The 19,767-nt window shown below is 40.4% G+C and overlaps 1 protein-coding gene across 3 annotated transcripts in view; it reads left to right on the top strand.

The window, feature by feature from the left end:
* Positions 1-19,767, top strand: part of ESRRG (estrogen related receptor gamma) — a 584,122-nt gene that overhangs the window by 337,455 nt on the left and 226,900 nt on the right. Inside the window, exon 1 of one of the 3 annotated variants that reach the window (XM_043568376.1) lies at positions 17,817-18,167. The exons of 1 other annotated variant lie outside the window; for it this stretch is intronic. In XM_043568376.1, coding sequence (XP_043424311.1) covers positions 18,112-18,167 — 56 coding nt within the window. In that variant the 5' untranslated portion in view covers positions 17,817-18,111. Of the gene's footprint in view, positions 1-17,816; positions 18,168-19,767 lie in introns of those variants that run through there. One more of the 3 variants, XM_043568377.1, reaches the window with a different exon arrangement.

Raw genomic sequence — 19,767 nt, 5'->3', positions numbered from 1 at the left:
GATGGAGGGCTGGGTAGTTATCTGGAGCAAAACTCCCGGAAGTAGGAGTGCTCTCAGTATTTCAGTATGTTTGGGTTAAGTGGGGGTTGGTATACCTAGGTTTTTTGAAGGAGAATTATGAGAAATATGCCAGGAAAGAGGATTTAGGTCAGATTGTGAACAGACTTGAATTTCAGGTTACAAAAACCTTGATTTTGATCCACAGCAATGGAAAACGTGAGACAGAGTGCTTGAGAACAGCATACTTTTTGAGTTGAATGAGAAAGAGGCATAAAGTTGGAGACAGGAGACCAGTTAAAACCACTCGCTAGGAGATTCAGGCACTTGGAATTTAACTTGGAGAATACAGAGATGATTTAATGATAAAACCAGCAGATCTTAGAAACTTACATGTTTGTTGTCATCACTTACATGCAGAAGTGTGGTATTTTTTGATGACTAAAGCATTGTATAACCTACCCTTTCTCATAACAGTGACAATCCAAAGCTCACAAGGTATGTGCCTGTGTGCCCGCTATACTTGCATTCATTAATTTGTTTAGTAAACAGTCATTGAACATCTTTTCACAGTCCAGCCCTAAGCTGTGTTCCAAGAATTCAGAGATGAGTAAGACAGGGTTCCTGCCTTCAAGGAGCTTCCAGTTTAATGGGAGAAATAAAATTAGGTACGAACAGAAAGGAGACTACAAAGGGATGGTGCGATATGCTGTGTTTCCAGGGAGGAGATCTTTCTGAGTTTGCAGGTGGAAAAGACATAGGTGGGTATGTGCGGGCATGTTGGGACAGGGTCGTGGGAGTCCAGGTGTGTAGTGACACAGGATTGTGAACAGGTATGAACAAGTAACTATAAACTGCACTGACCTCAAAGAGCTTTTAGTTCTCTAGGAATGGCTCTCCCCTTACACAGCATTCTGTTTTGCTAGCCAATGTGATTTTGTTACATTGGACGGTCTTCCCATGTGGAGACAGGATTGTGGAAAAAGAGCAGAAACACAGGTTAGGGGCTGTGATAAGTCAATGCAAGTTACAGTGAAGAGTCAGTTTCTTATATGATTTAAAAAATTCCAACTGAGGGGCGCATGGGTGTCTCAGGCGGTTCAGTGTCTGACTTCTGATTTCGGCTCAGGTCATGGTCACGTGGTTTGTGGGTTCGAGCCCCACTCCGGGCTGTGCGCTGACAGTTGGCAGAGCCTGCTTGGGATTTCTCTCTCTCCCTCTCTTTTTGCCCCTCCCCCACTTGAGCTGGCTCCCTCTCTCTCTGTCTCTCAAAAAATAAATAAACGTTAAGATGTTTTTTTAAATTCCAGCTGAAAACTAACACTTTAAAATCTGCCCAATGGAAAGTTAATTCAGAACGTGGAAAAATTAAGGAATGTCAATATATATAAAACCTTATGTTGATAAATGTGACATGGTAAATTCAAAGCCATTCCAATAAATGTCAAGTTTAATACAGAACACCTTGGCCTGCAAATAATCTCTGGGAGCGAGGAAGATGGTTACGAATAAATATTCGAACCCTTTAAGTTGTTGATAATTTTTTAGTTACTCTGTTGGCTTTACAGAAAGGTGTGTGGAAAGCATTATTTTTTCTCAAGCATCTAAGACAGGGTTACCATTTCCTCCTCCTTTTTTATAATGTTAAGTACCTTCCTTTGCAGGGCTTAGAAATCTCTCTAAATCCAAAATTGAACAAAAAGGGCCTCCCCTTGTGCTTTTTTGTCAGGCTGATGAAGCTGTATAGAAATGTAAATGTCATATAAGGAACGGTATGTGGGAAGCCAGAATTGCTCTCTTCTCTTAACCCTCGCTCCCTTGTAAGAAAATTCTCCGATTTTGCTGTGTGTGTATGTCTCTTGTGTAAGGGCATTTAATTAGCTACAAGTTACAACAAAGACTTTTGAAAGGAAAATGTATCTGTGGTGCAGATGCCTTTATTTTCATTCGGTGAACAGCCACATTTTAACTCCCTTATCAAGAGCTGCATGAACTGCCCGGACTAAATTGGGAACATCTCCACACTGTTTGACAAATAGATTTTTTGTAAACTGATTTAGCCTTTTCATTGTTTGCATTTCATTATATAGCAGACTTCATGTCACAAAATCGGTATTCATTCAAAATAGAGAATTTAGAGATAGGACTGTAGCCTGATAAAAAAAATATTGCACAGATCAGGCCTATTAAGCATAAAATAATAGCAAGTCAGTGATCCAAGGGGTTGTTGTTCAGCAGGAAAGGGGCTAACATTCCGGAGGTCAGGAGTCAGACTCAGGACTTCAGATGTGGCCGTGGCCACATTTACAAGACAATCTGCAGGGAAAATAGTGACGAATGAAAGCGTCTGTCTGGATGGACTATAGAAAAGAGACAGGTTTGTCATTTGCATTAAACCTCATTCTCCCGAGGGGCCAGAGGTGCGAATTGTAGGTTTTGCTGCGTCTCGGCCTGTTCTGGAACACCTGCTCATCAGTTTGGGTTTCTGCGGATATAGAAGAGCCATAGTAGGGAAATCGACTTTGAAAAGAAGTTGAACACAGAGATTGTTTTTTTCATTTTTCTCCTCAATCCTTTCGTTTGGATCAGTGGGTCTCCAACTTGAGCGTGCATTAAAATCACCTGGAAGATTTGATAAAATGCAGATTGCTGGGCCCCACCACCCTGGGTTTCTCCAGGTGGGCCCTGAGAATTGACGTGAACAGTTTCCAGGTAATACTGACGCTTCCCTTGGAGAAGCGGTGCTATAGACTCTCTGTGGCAGCCCCTAGAGAATCATACGTTAGCATTTCAAAGCACCTGCCATTAAATCCACTGGGCAAGGGTCCCTGGCAGCCGTGTCACTTAACCTCAAGTAGCAAGTCCGGAAGATCATGGAAGACAGTTTGTGTATAGGGATCTTCTTTGCTAAGTGTTATTAAAAAAATAAAGCTATAATTGCACGACATCTTATTCTTGCCTCTTTAGGAATTCCTTTCTGTTTCCCACAGCCAGGCAGCTTTTTAGTTCAGTTTAATGAGTCTTTGGAGATCACCTTTTGTGCACTTGTCCTAAGAGCTGGGATTATTTATAAAGATGAACAGGACGCAGTTTTATTCTCAAGAAGCTTAGAGTCCTGGGAGAATCAGACAACTAAGAGGAAAACGTCAATAGCGTTTGGTTAGTGGAGATGATAGAAGATGCTGGGGTCTCTGTCCTACAAGAAGTCTCCCTGACCCCCCAGGTGAACTAAGTATTAAGGATAAGTAGGATTTTGCTAAGCAGAAGGAACAGGGAAAAGCAGAGAAAAATGAAATGCAGGCATGAGTGTTCAGGAATCTGCCAGGAGTTTGAAAGTTCTAGAATTTTTTACTTACAAGTGAGCTGATTTTTTTTTTTCTCTCTCTCTCAGATCTGGCATCTGGTTATCTCCATTCAGCACTACCCACCCCCCACCCCCAACACACGCTCTCAATTTCATTTATTATCTCTTAGAGACATAATCACCATTGGTTGTAAAACCTTTCAAACAATGTGTAAGAATAGAAGGAAGAAAATGAAAAGCAACTAAATTTTATTGTTTATGATACCCCTGTTCATATTTTATTTAACCATTTCACATCCATTTTTATTCTGAAGCACAGTGTTAGAACATACTTTTTTGTTTTTTAATGTTTATTTTTTTGAGAGAGAGAGAGACAGAGCATGAATGGGGGAGGGGCAGAGAGAGAGGGAGACACAGATTCCGAAGCAGGCTCCAGGCTCTGAGCTGTTAGCACAGAGCCTGATGTGGGGCTCAAACTCATGAACCATGAGATCATGACCTGAGCCGAAGTCAGATGCTTAACCAACTGAGCCCCCCAGGTGCCCCAGAACATCCTTTTAAATTATACTCAACAACCCAGTGAAAACATTGTGTGGGTCACTTTTTTCTCCTTGATGCTTGAAAGTATTGTACTTGTTTTAGTTAAATATCATAAACCGATGGATCCATGAAAATCTGGCACCTTGGCATGACATCAGCGTCACACATGACAGCATCGCATGAAAGCCGAGGCCCAGAATGCTTTCCGGGTTGACTTAAGCTATGTGAGGTCACGCTCAACTTCCCCACTTTTTTCCTGTCTTTTGCAACATGGGCTGCAGTTTGAAATCGCCAGTGGACCTCTTCCCCCAAATACCACTGTGTGGCTGCCACTCTCAGAGATTCTGACCCAGAGAACTGGGGAGAGAACGAGGATTCTACAGTTTTAAAAAGTCTCCCTGTGATTCCACAGTGGAGCCAGATGATCTCATTCTGTGATTACCGTTGGGCTTTAGGACAATAGCATGGCCTCAACAACAAAAAATTGGTGCCTCATCAGCAGGACTAGGGAAGGTCTAGAAGTCACTTGCTTTTAGTGACCGGACTTTAGAACATGGGCCACTGACATTTCTGCAGGTTAGAAGTAGTTTTTATAGACTAGATGTAAGAATCATCTTTCCTTATATTTGCATAATTCACAGTCAGCTTGGATTTACATGATCTCATTTGTTTTTGTAAATTCCTGATAAAGTAAAGCAGGACTATTTTTTTTATCCTCTCTTCCCTCTTGTTAACTGTTGTTCTTTCTTTTTTTAATTTCAATTTCATTGTAGTTAACATACAGTGTTATATTAGTGTGATTGTTCTTTTTTTTTTTAAGTCTATTTATTTTGAGAGAGAGAGAGAGAGAGCATGAGGGAGGGTGGGGCAAAGAGAGAGGAAGAAAGAGAATCCCAGGCAGGCTCCGTGTTGTCCGCACAGAGTCCCACACGGGGACTCGATCTCACGGTTTGTGAGATTATGACCTTGGCCAAAATCAAGAGTGGAAGTTCAACCGACTGAAACACCCAGGTGCCCCGACTGTTGTTCTTAACAGATGGTAACGCCAATTCAAAACAGTTTAGGTACTTGCCCAAGATCACAAAGTCAACAAGTCGAAAAGCCAGAATTGAAATTAGGTTTTCCAATACCATGGTCATGTTATTACTTATACTTCCTTTATATGATTCAGTAATGGTAACATAATGATTCCGGGTCCTGTGGTAAGCAATTTACCAGTGGTTCTCAAGTCTCAATTTTGGCAGCATATTGAATTTACCTGGGGAGATTTAAAAACTCCTGATGCTGGAGATTATAAATTAATTGGCTGAGGTGCAGCCTGGGGATCACGGTTTTTCAAAGGTTGAAACCACTGCTGTATAGAGCATTTCATTTAATCCTCTTAATAACAACATGTGGTTAGAATCATCACCTTGCTAAAAATGAGGAAACAGGCACATAGAAGAGGTCCGTCCATGCACCAGCCCACCAGCTAAGGAATGGTAGAAGCCAGCCTCAAAACAAGGAGGGAACCAGCTCTTCCGGGTTGGTTGTCTGTCTTCCGGTTGTCTGCAGCTCTTCTGGGCACCATATCTGTCCCTCAGGATTTTCAGGTTTTTCCTTCAGATGTTGAATCAGGACAAGCTGAGTGAAAACAAGTGAGCATACACGAAGAGAAACCAAAGCACTGGATTTAGAGTTTTCTAAAAGTGCAAGAACCACATTCCTGTCCTTGGATCAGCCCTAGTAGTGGAAGGCAGTTTGTTTGCTTGTTTATTTAGGCTTTTGTTGTTGTAGGACTTGACTCATAAGACTCAGTGCCTTGAAACATGAAGTTTAGAAAATCTGGATGGCAGTCAGTGAATTACAAAGTGAATTCTGAGCTATTTGCTATAATAGAAGCTGCATGTGTTCCTGATGGCGCTGCTGAAGAATTTTAGAGCAAAAGAATTAGTGATCCTCTACCCTAGCAGTTCTCACACTTTGGGGAGTGTCAGAATCTCTTCCAGTGGTCATTAAAACAGATTGCCGGCTCCAGCCTCTCAGCTCCAACCTGTGGAGCCTGAGAATTTGCATTTCTAACCGGCCTCCGTTTGACGCACAGTCTGCTAATCTGGGCCCCACACTTTGAGAACTACTGAACTAGTCCCATCCCATTCTTCACTGAAGCCCAATGAGGTGGAATGCTATGGCCAAGGTCACAGATGCCCGAGAACTGTTGCTTCCAAGCATTTTTTTTCTACCATATCTCATGTCTCTGGGCAAGATTGGGGAACTTCAGTGATTTTTTTTTCCTCTTACCCTAAAAGTCAGGTGGATGTTAATTTGAGGGTATAAATATTTGTGTTAAAATATTGTTTAGCTCTTCAGAAGCATCAGATTTGGGATGAATGATACAGTCTAGAAAGGCTACTCATTAATGTGTTGTAAACTGCCACTTAGGAATTTTCCTTTCTATTCTCTTAAGAAGAGAGGAGTTGATGACCCAGGAAACCAAGCTCTTAAGTAAATCATTCAGTTACCTGACACCAGTCAGGGCCACCTAAGGATGTAGATTTATTTATGAATACAACTTAAAATATGATTCAAAACTAGTAAACATTTGTCTAGAGGTTCTCTCCTGTGGCAAGGGTAGGGACAGGAGAGGGTTTTGCTATCACTATGCAATCTCTTCTTAAGAATAAAATGAATACTGGGGGCCCCTGGGTGGCCCAGTCAGTTAAGCGGCTGACTTCAGCTCCCATTCCCAAGTTGGAGCCCCAGTTGGGCTGTGTGCTGACAGCTTGGAGCCTGTTTCAGATTCTGTGTCTTCCTCTCTCTCTGCCCCTCCCCCACTCATGCTCTGTCTCTCTCTCTCTCTCAAAAGTAAATAAACGTTAAAAAAGAATTTTTAAATAAATACAAAAAAGAATAAAATGAATACTGAAAAACACAGTCAACATTTTCTCCTAATTCATGGGGCAGGGGTGCGGGGATGGGAGGGGAATATAAAAATAACAATGCTCCTTTTCTCGTAAGTCTAAGTACAGTTTTATTTAGTGAGTAGTTAATTCTTAAGGAGTGAATATATTAGCCCCATTAAAATACTGACAAGATTTCTTCAGAGAAACACTGAAACTCATTTACAAAAAAATCAAGCAGCATGAATGCAATGATTTTGGGCAAAATCAGCAATTTCCTGGGCAAATACTTATTGAGTCTAAAATGTCTGAATTACAGTGCTAGGTACTGGACAGATGATTAAAAGCCATCAAGAACTTTACTAAATGGAAGGGCGCCCGGGTGGTTCAGTAGGTAAAGCATTCAACTGTGGCCAGGTCATGATCTCATGGTTTGTGGGATTCAAGCTACCACATGCGGCTCTGTGCTGACAGTGTGGAACCTGCTTGGGATTCTCTCTTTCTCCTTCTATCTCTCTCTGTCTCTCTGTCTCTCTCTCTCTCAAAATAAATAAATAAACTTAGAAAAAAGTTTACAAAATGGAGAACACAGAGAAAGTACAACCTACTATGATACAAACCAGATAAAGCATGTCGATGGTGCAAAGCATTATGGGACACAGAGGAGAGAGCCACTGATTCAGCCTGGGGACCCCTGGAAAGGGCTTACAGAAGAACAGACATTTCAGCTAGCCTCCAAGGATCCGAAGGGTGTTCTGTGTACTTTGTAAATTTTGTTGCTAAGCATTTTAGCTAAGTGACAGCCAGAATTACAAAGAAAGGAATACTTTCTTTGCAATTCCACATGGTTCATTTATAAATATGTAACTTTCTCACGCAGTAAGAGCACATGAATTAAGTCCAGTAGAAATAAACAAAATGTTTACATTTACATACGGTACATCTCAAAATATTGATTGGGATTGAATAATTGAATAGGACTGACTGCTCAATCGATGGAAATGAGGCCAATGGGGGGGCCAAACTGGGAGGCTGTGACCACAGAAAGAGCCCATTAAAGCTAATACTGTCTCATTTAATCATCTTTGCTAATAGAGAAAACAAAATGTAGCCATGTTTCCTTCAAGATCTTCCTAGCCATAATATAGCCAGGACTAAGACACCTGGCAGTATGCGGTGCAGGCCCCTTCTACAGCCTTCTGGAAAGATTGGAGAGATGAAATCGATCCTGAAGATAACACTGATGTTTATAAAGCTCTTACGTTATATGAGTTGATTATAGTTTTTAGTTTTTTTTTTTAAAGTTAATTTATTTATTTTGAGACAGTGAGTGCACATGAGCTGGGGAGGAGCCGAGTGGGGGAGGGGAGAAAATCCCAAGCAGGCTCCTCTCTGTCAGCACAGAGCCCAACTCAGGGCTTGATTCCATGAACCCCATAAGATCATGACCTGAGCCAAAATCAAGAGTCAGTCACTTAACCGACTGAGCCGCCCAGGTGCCCCAATTCCAGTTCTTTTTTTACGAATGACAAAATTTTAGAAAATTTCCAGGCAAATCTGTTGATTTTATTTTTTTTAATTATTTTTTTTTCAACGTTTATTTATTTTTGGGACAGAGAGAGACAGAGCATGAACGGGGGAGGGGCAGAGAGAGAGGGAGACACAGAATCAGAAACAGGCTCCAGGCTCTGAGCCGTCAGCCCAGAGCCTGACGCGGGGCTTGAACTCCCGGATCGCGAGATCGTGACCTGGCTGAAGTTGGACGCTTAACCGACTGCGCCACCCAGGCGCCCCAGCAAATCTGTTGATTTTAAAATTTAATTTAATTAAACAAAAATGATGAAGAATGGTTTTGCTCCTCCTTAGGCCTCTTTGTTCTTTGGCTTAGATATTCTAGAATTAGACTTTAACTACATCACTCTGAAACTTAGGGAAGAGAAACTGATTAACGGAGAGGTACACCGAACTTTTCTGGGAAATCAGTGATAGAGAAGGGAAATTGAGACCTCAGGTTTTCTTTCTGCGTTTTACATTCTCACTACTAAGGTATATGTTTATCCCAGGAAACTTACACAGGGCCGGGTACAGGCTGGGCATCCAGTACGTAGGTGTTTCTGCAGTAAGAAACGGAGGGATAAGGTATACAGCTCGTGGGAGCAGCTCCTTCACTTGCCTAAAATGAGTATTTTGGTGAGCAAAAATGTGTACTGGTGCCTGCTTTTCTGTACTCCTGTGTGTCTTTCAAAGAGGATGTAACAAGATTTATGGGAAACCGCTTGCGATGAAAAGTGCCAGAAAGGTGGAATTTAAAAAACAAGAAATTCATGTCCTGACTTGGCAACCTAACAACTGAATGTCTTTGGGCAATGAAATAAACTCTTGGCCCTCAGTTTTGTCATCTACACAGTGGGAATAATAATAATAGAGTTTCTTCCTGCCTCACCAGGTTATTGTGAGGAACAAAAGAAGCACGTGTGAAACTGCTTTGTTGATGTTCAATTATAGCAAAAATATGAGATATTCTAGCTATTAATTACAATTAAAAATTATAATTTACAGCTATACTTCTTTACCTGGTTATATTTTAAAAATGTAAAGTTTGAAAAATCTGCTTCCTTTGTTAAGTTTTACTTCTTTGTTTAATGTTTCAATTTCTCCAAGGGTGAATTAATCTGTTTCTTTTCTCTTCTCCCTGATGAAAATTGTCTTTGATTTATTTAGTGTTCTAATTCAAGTGGTAACTGAACTCTAAAAAACTGGGGTCTTTAATTATGTTATTTGCTTTTCTGTAACACAAAGTTTGATTGGATAGGGCTCCTGACACAAATGGCTGTGCAGTGACAAACCACAGGTGAGATAAGAGCCCCCAGGATTTCAGAGTGACTATTGTCCTCATGTCCCCTCCCCCATCACCATTCCTGTTATTTTAATCTACCAGGGAAATGGGGAGGGAATTCTTTGCCTCACTCTCTTTTGCATCCAAACTATGGTTTTCTAGAAATGTTTTTGGCTCTCCCTGATGTGATGTGTTCTCATCCGGTGTCTTGCTCTTGGAATGAAACCACCAAACAGAATATGCAGGACTTGGTTAAAGAATTACAGGCAGCAAAGAGAGGAAGAGAGTGGCCTAAAGCCAAGACCTTTGTCTTTTTCTGCTGATTAATTCCCTTCTTCCTCTCCCATAAGAAGAGAGATCCACCTCCTTTCTGAAAGTGTTCAGTATTCAGTGCTGTTCCAGCATAATGCCGTGTAGAAATGGAGCTATATGGCCATTCTTCAAGGGAGCCTTGTCAACATTTAACCAAGGAGACCCTGGAATCCTTAATATAGAGATTTTTGTGTTGTATACAAGAGCTATTTTTGAACACTTTTATAAAAAAAGGATTTGTTTTCAGGACATATCTGGGATATGGTGATTTTTAACGCCTCGCTGTCAGGTTAAATGAGAAAATGTTTTCATGTTACCCTGGTGAGGGTCATAGATTTAAGTACTGATGTGGCAGCATTGTTTTAATAATAAATATTGTTTTTCCTTATCTAGTCCTTAGTCAGTATGAATATTTGGAAAACAGAAAAAAGAGAAAAAAGAGGAAGAATGTGATGTCTCAGAAGACTAATTAGGGAAGGACAGGAGCACTTTAGAAGAGCAAATCTTGGACTCTCATTTTTTTTTTCCTTCTCTTTTGTCCTTTCTACCAGCTCCCTCCTCTCCACTGACTTCTGATTTTTTTATATCATCTTATCATTTAAAATTTTCTATTACATTGCTCTAATAATTTCACCGAATTATAATCTTTACATTCGGCAGCAGTAAACCAAGTAACAATATTGGTCATTCATTCACTCATCCACTCACTCATTCAAGACATCCTCATTGTATTTCTGTAACATTGACGGGAGTAGTTCCTGAGTTCCCTTGCTGGCTTTGGGGAGACCCTCAGAACTGGTGAAGCCTCACACATGACAGTTGGGGAGGGGCTAAGGTGGGAAAGGAGTGGCCACTTAATAAAAACTGGATCTCTAAAGGAAATGACAGGCCAAATGGCTTCGGGAAAGGACAAGTAAATACCCGGAGAGAAAAGAGAGAATTTATCTCTACCAGTTCATCCCCACGGCTTTTTAAATATATGAGTCTTTTTGTCTTTCTAAGCTTTTGGAGAAAGTGAAAGACAATTTGGTATACACTTGGGTATTTATCTCTTGGGATGTGAGGTCCCTTGGCTCTTCGGACCTTTGTTCTCCAAGGGCTCCTGTCTCAGCTGGAGTCCCTTGCACTGGAGTGTTGTCAACGACTGTGAGATTAACATTAAGAGCTTGTTACGAAGAAAGCGCTGGAAAGGGGAGACATGTAATCTTTTCTAATATGAGCTTTTCTACTACCTGGGTGTGAAACCTGGGTTAAGACTCTTAGCCACTCTGAGCCTTATTTTTCTCACCTGCGAGGTAACCAAGTTGGACTCGTAATCCCTGTGGTCTTTCCCTGTCTCTAATTCCCTGTTGCCCAGACTTTGTGTTCTGCCATAGATTAGTGGCCATTCAATGTAACAAGAGCAAAGCCTTGTGAAGAAATTGAGTTCTTGGAATATCTGATCAAAGGAGCTCCTGGGTGAATGAGCTTGTGCTTGGGATAGTAATAAAATCAACAGCATTATTGACTGAACTGCTAGGGTAGAGGGATGTGGAAGAATGTCTTAAAGGGAGAGAAAGGGTACACTTTCTCTCTCCCCTTCTTTCTGGTAAACAATGCACCACTGAATGCTGTGGAGAGTCAGCGGAATCACTTAACTTTCCCAGATCTGTCTTCTTCAGACTCATGCACAAAACACAATGGTTAGCTTTAAGGGGGACATCTTTCGTCCCCCTCATTATACTGCGCCAATCTATGCGCGTATGCCAGCAAGCAGTTCATATCCTCTTAGGGCAAACGTTACTGCTCTTTTCACTGGGGGAAAACTTTTCTGTATTAAGCACCTTGAACTCCGAGTCAAGGATGAAGGCCACATGAGCTGACATTGCCATTTCTTTAGATCCCTTCTTTTATTTAGTGAGACTTAAAAATAACATGGCTAACATTTATGGGAGGCTCACTATGTGTAGGATGACAGTAAAATTTATTATCCAAACTGAGGCACTCTGGAGAGTGTAAGGAGGGAGTACTGTAAATTATTAAGTGAGGGCACCTGGCACAAGTCACAATGTCTTGGCCCATCGGGTCATATGGTCCCTCCCAAAGAGGACCAGACGCGGTGCTAAATTACTTTAAACTCTGTTAATCCCCATGACAATTTTACCAGATTGTTCTTACTGTTATTCCCATTTAATAGCAGAGGAAACTGAGAGTCAGATGGGTGGCATGACCCTAGGCCAAAGCCTCGTCCCTCATATTTGAACTCCAAGCCCAAGGCCTGCCTCCAGAGCAGGCACTGAGGCCTTCTACAGTCTCCTGACTTCTGCTGGGGATGAGACACACACACACACCCCTAATTAATTTGCCTTGCTTAGGGGAAGCAGATTTCTATCAAATGTGTTCATTTATATATATATATATTTGAAATTTTTTTCATGTTTTATTTATTTCTGAGAGAAAGAGAGAGAGACAGAGTGCGAGCATGGAAGGGCAGAGAGAGACACACACACAGAATCTGAAGCAGGCTCCAGGCTCTGAGCTGACAGCACATAGCCCGACGCAGGGCTCGAACTCACGAACCTTGAGATCATGACCTGAGCCGAAGTCGATGCTTAACCGACTGAGCTACCCAGGTGCCCCTAAATGTGTTCATTTATAAAAAGGAGCCTTAAAGAGTACGTCAGACAGTTCTAACATAAGAAAGAAAGACCGTAACGTAATAGCCTCTAAGCCTGTTTATATGGACACAGATGCTATATAGCTCCCCCCCCTTTTTTTTAAGTGGTCCTTCGAAAATTTGGACAAAGGGGTTAAAGGAAGCAATAGGAAAGGAGAACTCTCACAGAGTGTTGAACAGTCTTATAGGTCAGGAAAAACACACTTGATGCTTTTTTGATGTTTCATGGCTGTATACATTTTTAACTTTGACTAGATACTGAATGGGGAGGTTAAGATGGATAATTTGATCGTTGTACTGGCACCAAAGCAAGTATTCCTTTATTCTAAAATCGGTCATATTTGTTCCACTTCCCCTTTGCTCTTGGTTTCCAGTACTGCCCCCCTCCCCCTTCCTCTCAGAGTTAAGCTACCCTTTATTTTGGACAACACTATCACACACATGATTGAGTCAACAATTTATGGCTTTTAAAAATAGGGATTTTGTCCTCTCTTAGGTTTATTGTTTATCATAATCATCTTTCAAGTGAAAAGGCTAATTTACTCTTTCTATAGGAATATTTTAAGCTTGATTATCATAATATTACAGCCGCCTGAAAAGGTCTAAAACGGGACATTGACCTTGAATGTTTTCTGCATTTAGCTCATGGTGCTTAACATTCAGGAAAGAATATAACTGCAACTCATTTATTAATGTATAATCTGAAAATGTTAACTATTGCTCTGTAAATACATGCCATGCAGATTACGGAAGGCTCATAGGATACTATAAAATGTGTTTGGTATTTTACCAGGGTACGTATGTTGGCAATACAGCATAACGAAAGTCACTTTTTCCCATTGGAGCTACTGTACTTTATAATTTATTTTTTCCTGATATTTTACCATGTATATCATTAGCTTGACAAAATGAAAGTAAAATAATCCCAAATTAATTAAACAGAAACCAAATTGCCTCCATCAGTTTCTCTTCCTGTGATTCTTTTTTTTTTCCCCCACTTTCACAAACACTGGGAAGAGTTTGGTGGGTTATGGAGGTGAGGTAATTGCTCCCCAGAGAATGGGCTGTTCACATGGACTTGGTAATTTGGGAAGGGGATGGATTTATAGGACAAGAGGTTTGTCAAAAGGAAAGGTTTTTATTAGTGCTTCTGTGGAAGTGATCACTTTCCGTAGAAATGATTGCTTCTTGCCAATCGAGACAATAATTTAAATATCAAAGCCTGTGCCCTAGAAATGAAAGGCAACAGAAAATGAGGTATGATGAATTGATAGCAGTTGGGTAGTGATATAAAGTGGTCATGCTGATTCCGAAAGGGAGTCTTCCTGTTCCCCGTGGGAAAGGTACGTGCTGAAGCAGGTTTACAACGTAAGAGAATTCCCGAAGCACAGATGAGCAAAGTAGGGGGAGACAAATGAGGTGGACCCGCTCAAGGCCACCCAAGTCCTGAGCAGGGCAGAGGGGATCCTCCTATCTAAGCCTCTTGCTTGCCCATCAGCGTTCTTTTCCCAGGGATGTTCACGGTGGGTTTTCCTTCAGAGTGAAAGATAGCAGTTTTTAACAGTCTTGGCTTGCTTTTTGCAGTATGGTACATTATCCTATACATAGTCTATCAAAGCCAGCAGGGAAGATGGTTCAAAAAGTTAAGCAGCTTTTTAAAGGTTTTATGGTCTTGAGGAAAGATCCACAAAGGTAGATTGTAAGGCCATTTGCAAATCTAAATTTGTTAGGCCTTGTTTAGTTTTAAATATTTAACAGATGACCAGTGTGCAGTATAAAATCAAATTTGCTTCAGAAATAGCGTGACAACTATAGACATTTTAATACAGATTAGTCCTGTTCCTTTTCGCAAAAGGAAGATGGGAACTAAATATAGCTATTAACATGCAATAATGGCAAGAATGAACATTTCTCATCATCTTTTAGCAACGTAAGGATTCATTGTTGGAATGTTTTAGGAAATGATTCTGACTAAAACACAGTAAAACTTCCGGTATAGAACACAGGAAGCTACCTTTTGTGGGCAGGTGAGTTTTGCTGGTTGCCAGTCTGTTTTTTTGAAATGGAAATGAAGTATATTTTCTGCTGGTGTCTGTGCATGAGTCAGGGCCTAAGGATGAAGTTGTTTGGATATTTCTGACCGTACTGTTTAAGGAAAAAGAGATTGAAACTATGCGCGGACCCAGGGCCTGATGCATAATAGATGGATATTAACTAATTTATTAATACTCTGTGTGAAATCGTCCTAAGAGGTCCTTTTATTTAGTTCCATGTATCCTGCTTTGGGTAGACTCCTTGTGGTAAGATTGTGAAGTGTATTGCCTGATTAGCAATATGTGTTTATTCTAGGCTGTTTATCTATGTTTGTTTCATTTTTTCCCTCGTATCCTTTGTAGTTGAGATTCTAAAGGTTTATGCTCAGTATTGCTCATGATGTGTTTGTTTCCTGTGATTATCCACTGTTTCCCCCTTCAAGGTGAGACAACTGTGGCCGGGGAAGATTCTTGAGATGACTAAGCTGTGTGTTCAGAAAATATTCTGGGAGCCGTTTCGCAAGTTTAGTGCAGTAGATATTATTTTAAATTTTAAATTGGTTAAACTGGATTCAAGATGGTAGGTGTAATCTTAGGTCCTTGACTTGTAAAGGTAACGCTCTATTCCCAAAGGGAAGCATCCAGATCTGTGTGTGTACATACACTCGTATACTTCTGGCAATTCAGAAAGCAGCTAGCTCAGTGGACACTGTATCTTGCATTGATGAAATATGGTGAGTGAAAGACGAGTGGGGACTATACACCGGATGTTTGTGCATGTTTCTCTGTGAGCACAGAAAAGACCTACACATGGAAGAATCTGAATATGTTTAAAATACATACCAATGAGATCAAATGGTTCATAATTGGGCAAATAAGTACCCAAAGGGAAATAAGCAGATTCCAGGAAGTACAAGTTAACTCCTATGAAATGTGGTGACTTAAGGTCCATCGGTAAATAATTAACTGCAAATCTTGTCTTTGAGAAGCCATTTCAAAGGAGCAATAAACAGGTTCTGTCACAGCATGATAATGCAAAGAAACCAAATACAGTACAGGATTCTGCACAGGTGCAAAATCTGAATGTGTTAAGTACTTTAAGATGGGTTGAGTGCATTAAATAACATTAAATAATCTTTATTTAGAAAGAAAAAGTCTTGAGAAAAAATATAAGAAACTTTTTTTTGGTATATTATTTAAAAATGTGTACAACTGGATCTATCAATTACCCTGAGAATTTTAGTTTGTTCAGAAAGGAAGATTGTAATCTTTGAACCAAAGATGTTTTTCTTCCTTTCTAATGCAGCTTCCATATTTTTTATTGTATTTTAGAAAAATCATGTTTCTATTTCAAATGGCTTTTTATTTATTTTTTTAATTATAAAATGATTACATGTCTCATTTTAGACTGAATAGACCAATCTTTTTTCTTTTTTTTTTTTTCCTGGTGTCTGCAGAATGCTTGGATTTTCTTCTACATCTCAAAGCTCTTTTAATTCACTGCTCACAACCAAATTTACATCTTAATTGCAGAGTTCACATTTAACAATATAGACAGCATAATGCTACTGGTAATTAAGCTTTTACTACCTGCTTTTATACAGTATTCTCAGGCACAGTTTTTGCTATGTGAGTTCTCATCTAAAAACTTGTATGAATTTAGCCCACAAATAAAAGGAATCAGACCCATATCTTAGATATGGCTAAATACATGGCAGGGAAATTGCTTTCTTCTGTGGGGGGACCAAATCATGTCTGTCATTTTTACATTCTGAATTTTAATGTGGCTGTTCTATTTTAGTGTTTTTTTTTTTTAAAGACCTAGAAAATTTGCAAGGGTTGAGAGAGAGAGTTGAGTTCTGATTTAGTGACTTCAACTCACACCAAATATCTGAACTAATTTATTTTGATCTCAAAGATTATACTATTTATATCATGGAACACTTAAGATGCAAAAGGTTGGTAGCAGTAGAGCTGACTTATATCAAAATGTGGGTCTTCCAATCTCCATAAGGTAGTAGTTTGTCATAAATAGCTGGTATCTATTCCAATACGTTTGGTCGTATAAAATAGACTGTGGTTTAAAACAGGACCTAAGAAAACTCTTTGTTATACGGAAACTAAAACACCTTACACATTATTGAAGGGAAAATACCTTTCTCTTCTTACACCGCGTTAAAAAAAGAAAGAAAGAAAGAAAGAAAGAAAGAAAGAAAGAAAGAAAACAACACTTTTGATTGAGAATTCTTAGTTTCCTAAATTATCATCTGTAGTGGCCAGACTCTGTGATGATTTACAAAATGCTTCTGGGTTGATTTTTTTAAAGCATTCAGAGTGTGTTATGCATAGACACAAATACGTACACTGCATTTTATTTGGAAACTGATGTTTTGGGTAAAATCATATATTTGCATATGCCTCCCAGTTTGGAAGCTTGTATTGAAATAAGTATATGATTAAGAACACTTTTAGTGCACTGTGTAGTAATGCTCTCCATACACCCCCCCCCCCCCCCCCGCCAAATGCAGTGTTTATTTTGTAAAGTGCAGAGATGGATTTAATGCACTATTTCCCCCTACAGCCCTGAGACCCCCACCCCTGTAACTGGAGAAGCCAATCTGTCCTGCAGTTGAAAAGCTATGCATTGTATATCTGTATGTAGGGAGGCAGGAGGTAAAGAAATGTTTATTACACTTATAATTTGCATGAGCATTCCCTCAAATTGTACTGATGCACTATTTCCTCTTCTGTAGTTGTGCAAAACTGCATTCCGCCTCGGAGATGACGATCCCAGGGGTTCACATGCCCGAACAATTTGGAAGAATGCCTTTGATTTTTAAAATGCCCAGTATGTATCAGGAAAGCAGGAAAAGACGCGATTACGAATAAATGGGAAAGTACAGCACTAAATGCGAAGCAGCCCCCAGGGGTTGAAAACACACACAACGGCAGGACAAACTTAATTCTCTACCTTCCGCGGAATCCTTTCCCAAATTAACTGAGAGTGTGCGTGAGTTCTTCTTTTCAAGGCAAAGTAGGTCTTAGGTTAGAAACCAAAGACAAATCCCTCCAGTGCTTAGAGAGTTAAGTTAGTTATGTTTCTTTTGTAGCTTCCCAGAGAAAGAAAGACAGACGGAAAGGGGGGGGAGGAGAGCACAGTTATCTGCTGGGAGCGTTTCGATCGCTAGCGTCGCCGCTCCCTTTTTCTCTCCCACCGCCGGTTCTCAGTCCCCTCGGTTCTCTGCACCCTGCCTACCTGCCTGGCTCCGCTCGCTCCGTGCAGTCTCCCGTCGCCTCCCTCCTGATTGGGCAGAGGCCCCCCAATCGGCTGCGCGGCTGGGCCGGTGGGACTGCATATGTAAAGCCCTACTTCATATTAATAAGCTCCAATCGGGGCTTTAAGTCCTTGATTAGGAGAGTGTGAGAGCTTTGGTCCCAACTGGCTGTGCCTATAGGCTTGTCACTAGGAGAACATTTGTGTTAATTGCACTGTGCTTTGTCAAGGAAACTTTGATTTATAGCTGGGGTGCACAAATAATGGTTGCCGGTCGCACATGGATTCGGTAGAACTTTGCCTTCCTGAATCTTTTTCCCTGCACTACGAGGAAGAGTAGGTACCTTTTTCTTTCCTTTTTTAAAACTCGTCGTGGGGGTGCGCGTGGGGTGTGTGTGTGTGTGTGTGGACGGAATGTATCTTTGCACACTGATTCAGGTAATGCCCTGGGTATTTTGTGTGCACGAGTGCTTGTTTGTGTCTGTCTTGTGCCTTTTGTGTTGAGGGTGATCTCCTAATTCAGTAAGTCGAGAATTGTTCTCTGACTACAATGTTACCTTTGAGGCAAAGCTCAGTGACTGTCAGTAAAACAGCTGTGTGACAGTCACTTCTTATTCAGGTGCTAAGAATAGGCACTTGGCACAAATGCTTAGTGAACTGTTAAAATGCATCTTTTACTAGGACCCATTTTCCCAAGGAAAGATGTTTTAAAATACAATATTCAAAATGATTTATACTATTGAGTGCCTCTTATGTATTTGCAGTTTGACAGATATTTTCAGCTCCCTGTCATTTCTTACCGCGCAGAGTTAGAGGCAAAATTGCACATTTACTAATTCTCCTTCAGAGAACAATTTAAAAACTAGCCCTATGCAATTCAGGGCTAGAATAATGTTATTTGCATGGTTAGCGTTAAGTCGGCACTTAACTGACAAATCAGTCCATTAAGTAACATGAGATTTTCACACATTATAAATATTTAAGGGGAGAAAAAACTAAAGAAGAAACACTAGTGACTTTTAAAATTTCCCCTTGAATAGACGATGTTCAGATTGTGGATTTGTGCCATGCTTCATGTCCAGAAAATAGAGAAAAGTACTTTTGTTCTTACATGCAGTTTAATTCGTATTTATGAATATCTTTTTGCATATGGGTATATATATGTATTTGGAACCCTAGAGGTGGGGGAGAAGCGTATGGGGGGTAGGACAAGTAAATTAGGCATTCTTGAGTAAACGAGTAGGTCATAAACTTAATTTCAACGCACTGTGAAGATAAAATATTAGTATACCCCGGGAGCTGTCACTGGATCATCTTTCTGTTGAGTCAGTTATATTGCTTTGCTTTCACATTACAGTAATACCAACTGTTATAATTCTGAAAAGAGTGCTCTTGGCAAACATCTCTCTATAGATTGTGAAGAAAATCTAAAACTCTCGAAGACGAGGTAGTGCATTATAGGTAGATGTCCACTAGCTGTCCTTAGTGACTGCATATTGCATTGCTTTGTAATTAAGTCAGAGATGAAAAGTGATTTGCAGTCTTAGTGCCTGCTCGTGTCTGTATGAGTGTGACTGTGTGCATAGATGTGTATGCACACTCGCACGTGCATGCACACACACGCACACACTCACATACACACTCACGCAAGGTATAGTCTCCAAGAGATGGACGTAGGGAGGAACTGAAAGATTGGAAGGTTGTGCCTGCTACACTTTGAAACACTCGAAGCAAGAAACAACCTTAAATTGTGTGAAAATAAAAATGAAAAACAAACAAAGGTAGGACTGCCCGCCCAAGTGTAGTCTGAAGGTTGGTGCACCTGGGCTGTAGAATCGGCGAGTCTAAATGTCTTCTCAGGAAGGAGGCGTTATCCAAGCTCACCCAGATTCTGAACTTTCTCCCATAAATAAATAAACAAAACAAACTTTAAAAA

This window comes from Prionailurus bengalensis, chromosome E4, assembly GCF_016509475.1.
Source record: "Prionailurus bengalensis isolate Pbe53 chromosome E4, Fcat_Pben_1.1_paternal_pri, whole genome shotgun sequence".
Lineage (NCBI taxonomy): Eukaryota > Metazoa > Chordata > Mammalia > Carnivora > Felidae > Prionailurus > Prionailurus bengalensis.
Note: the sequence above shows the minus strand (reverse complement) of the source record. Positions and strands in the feature narration are given on the sequence as shown.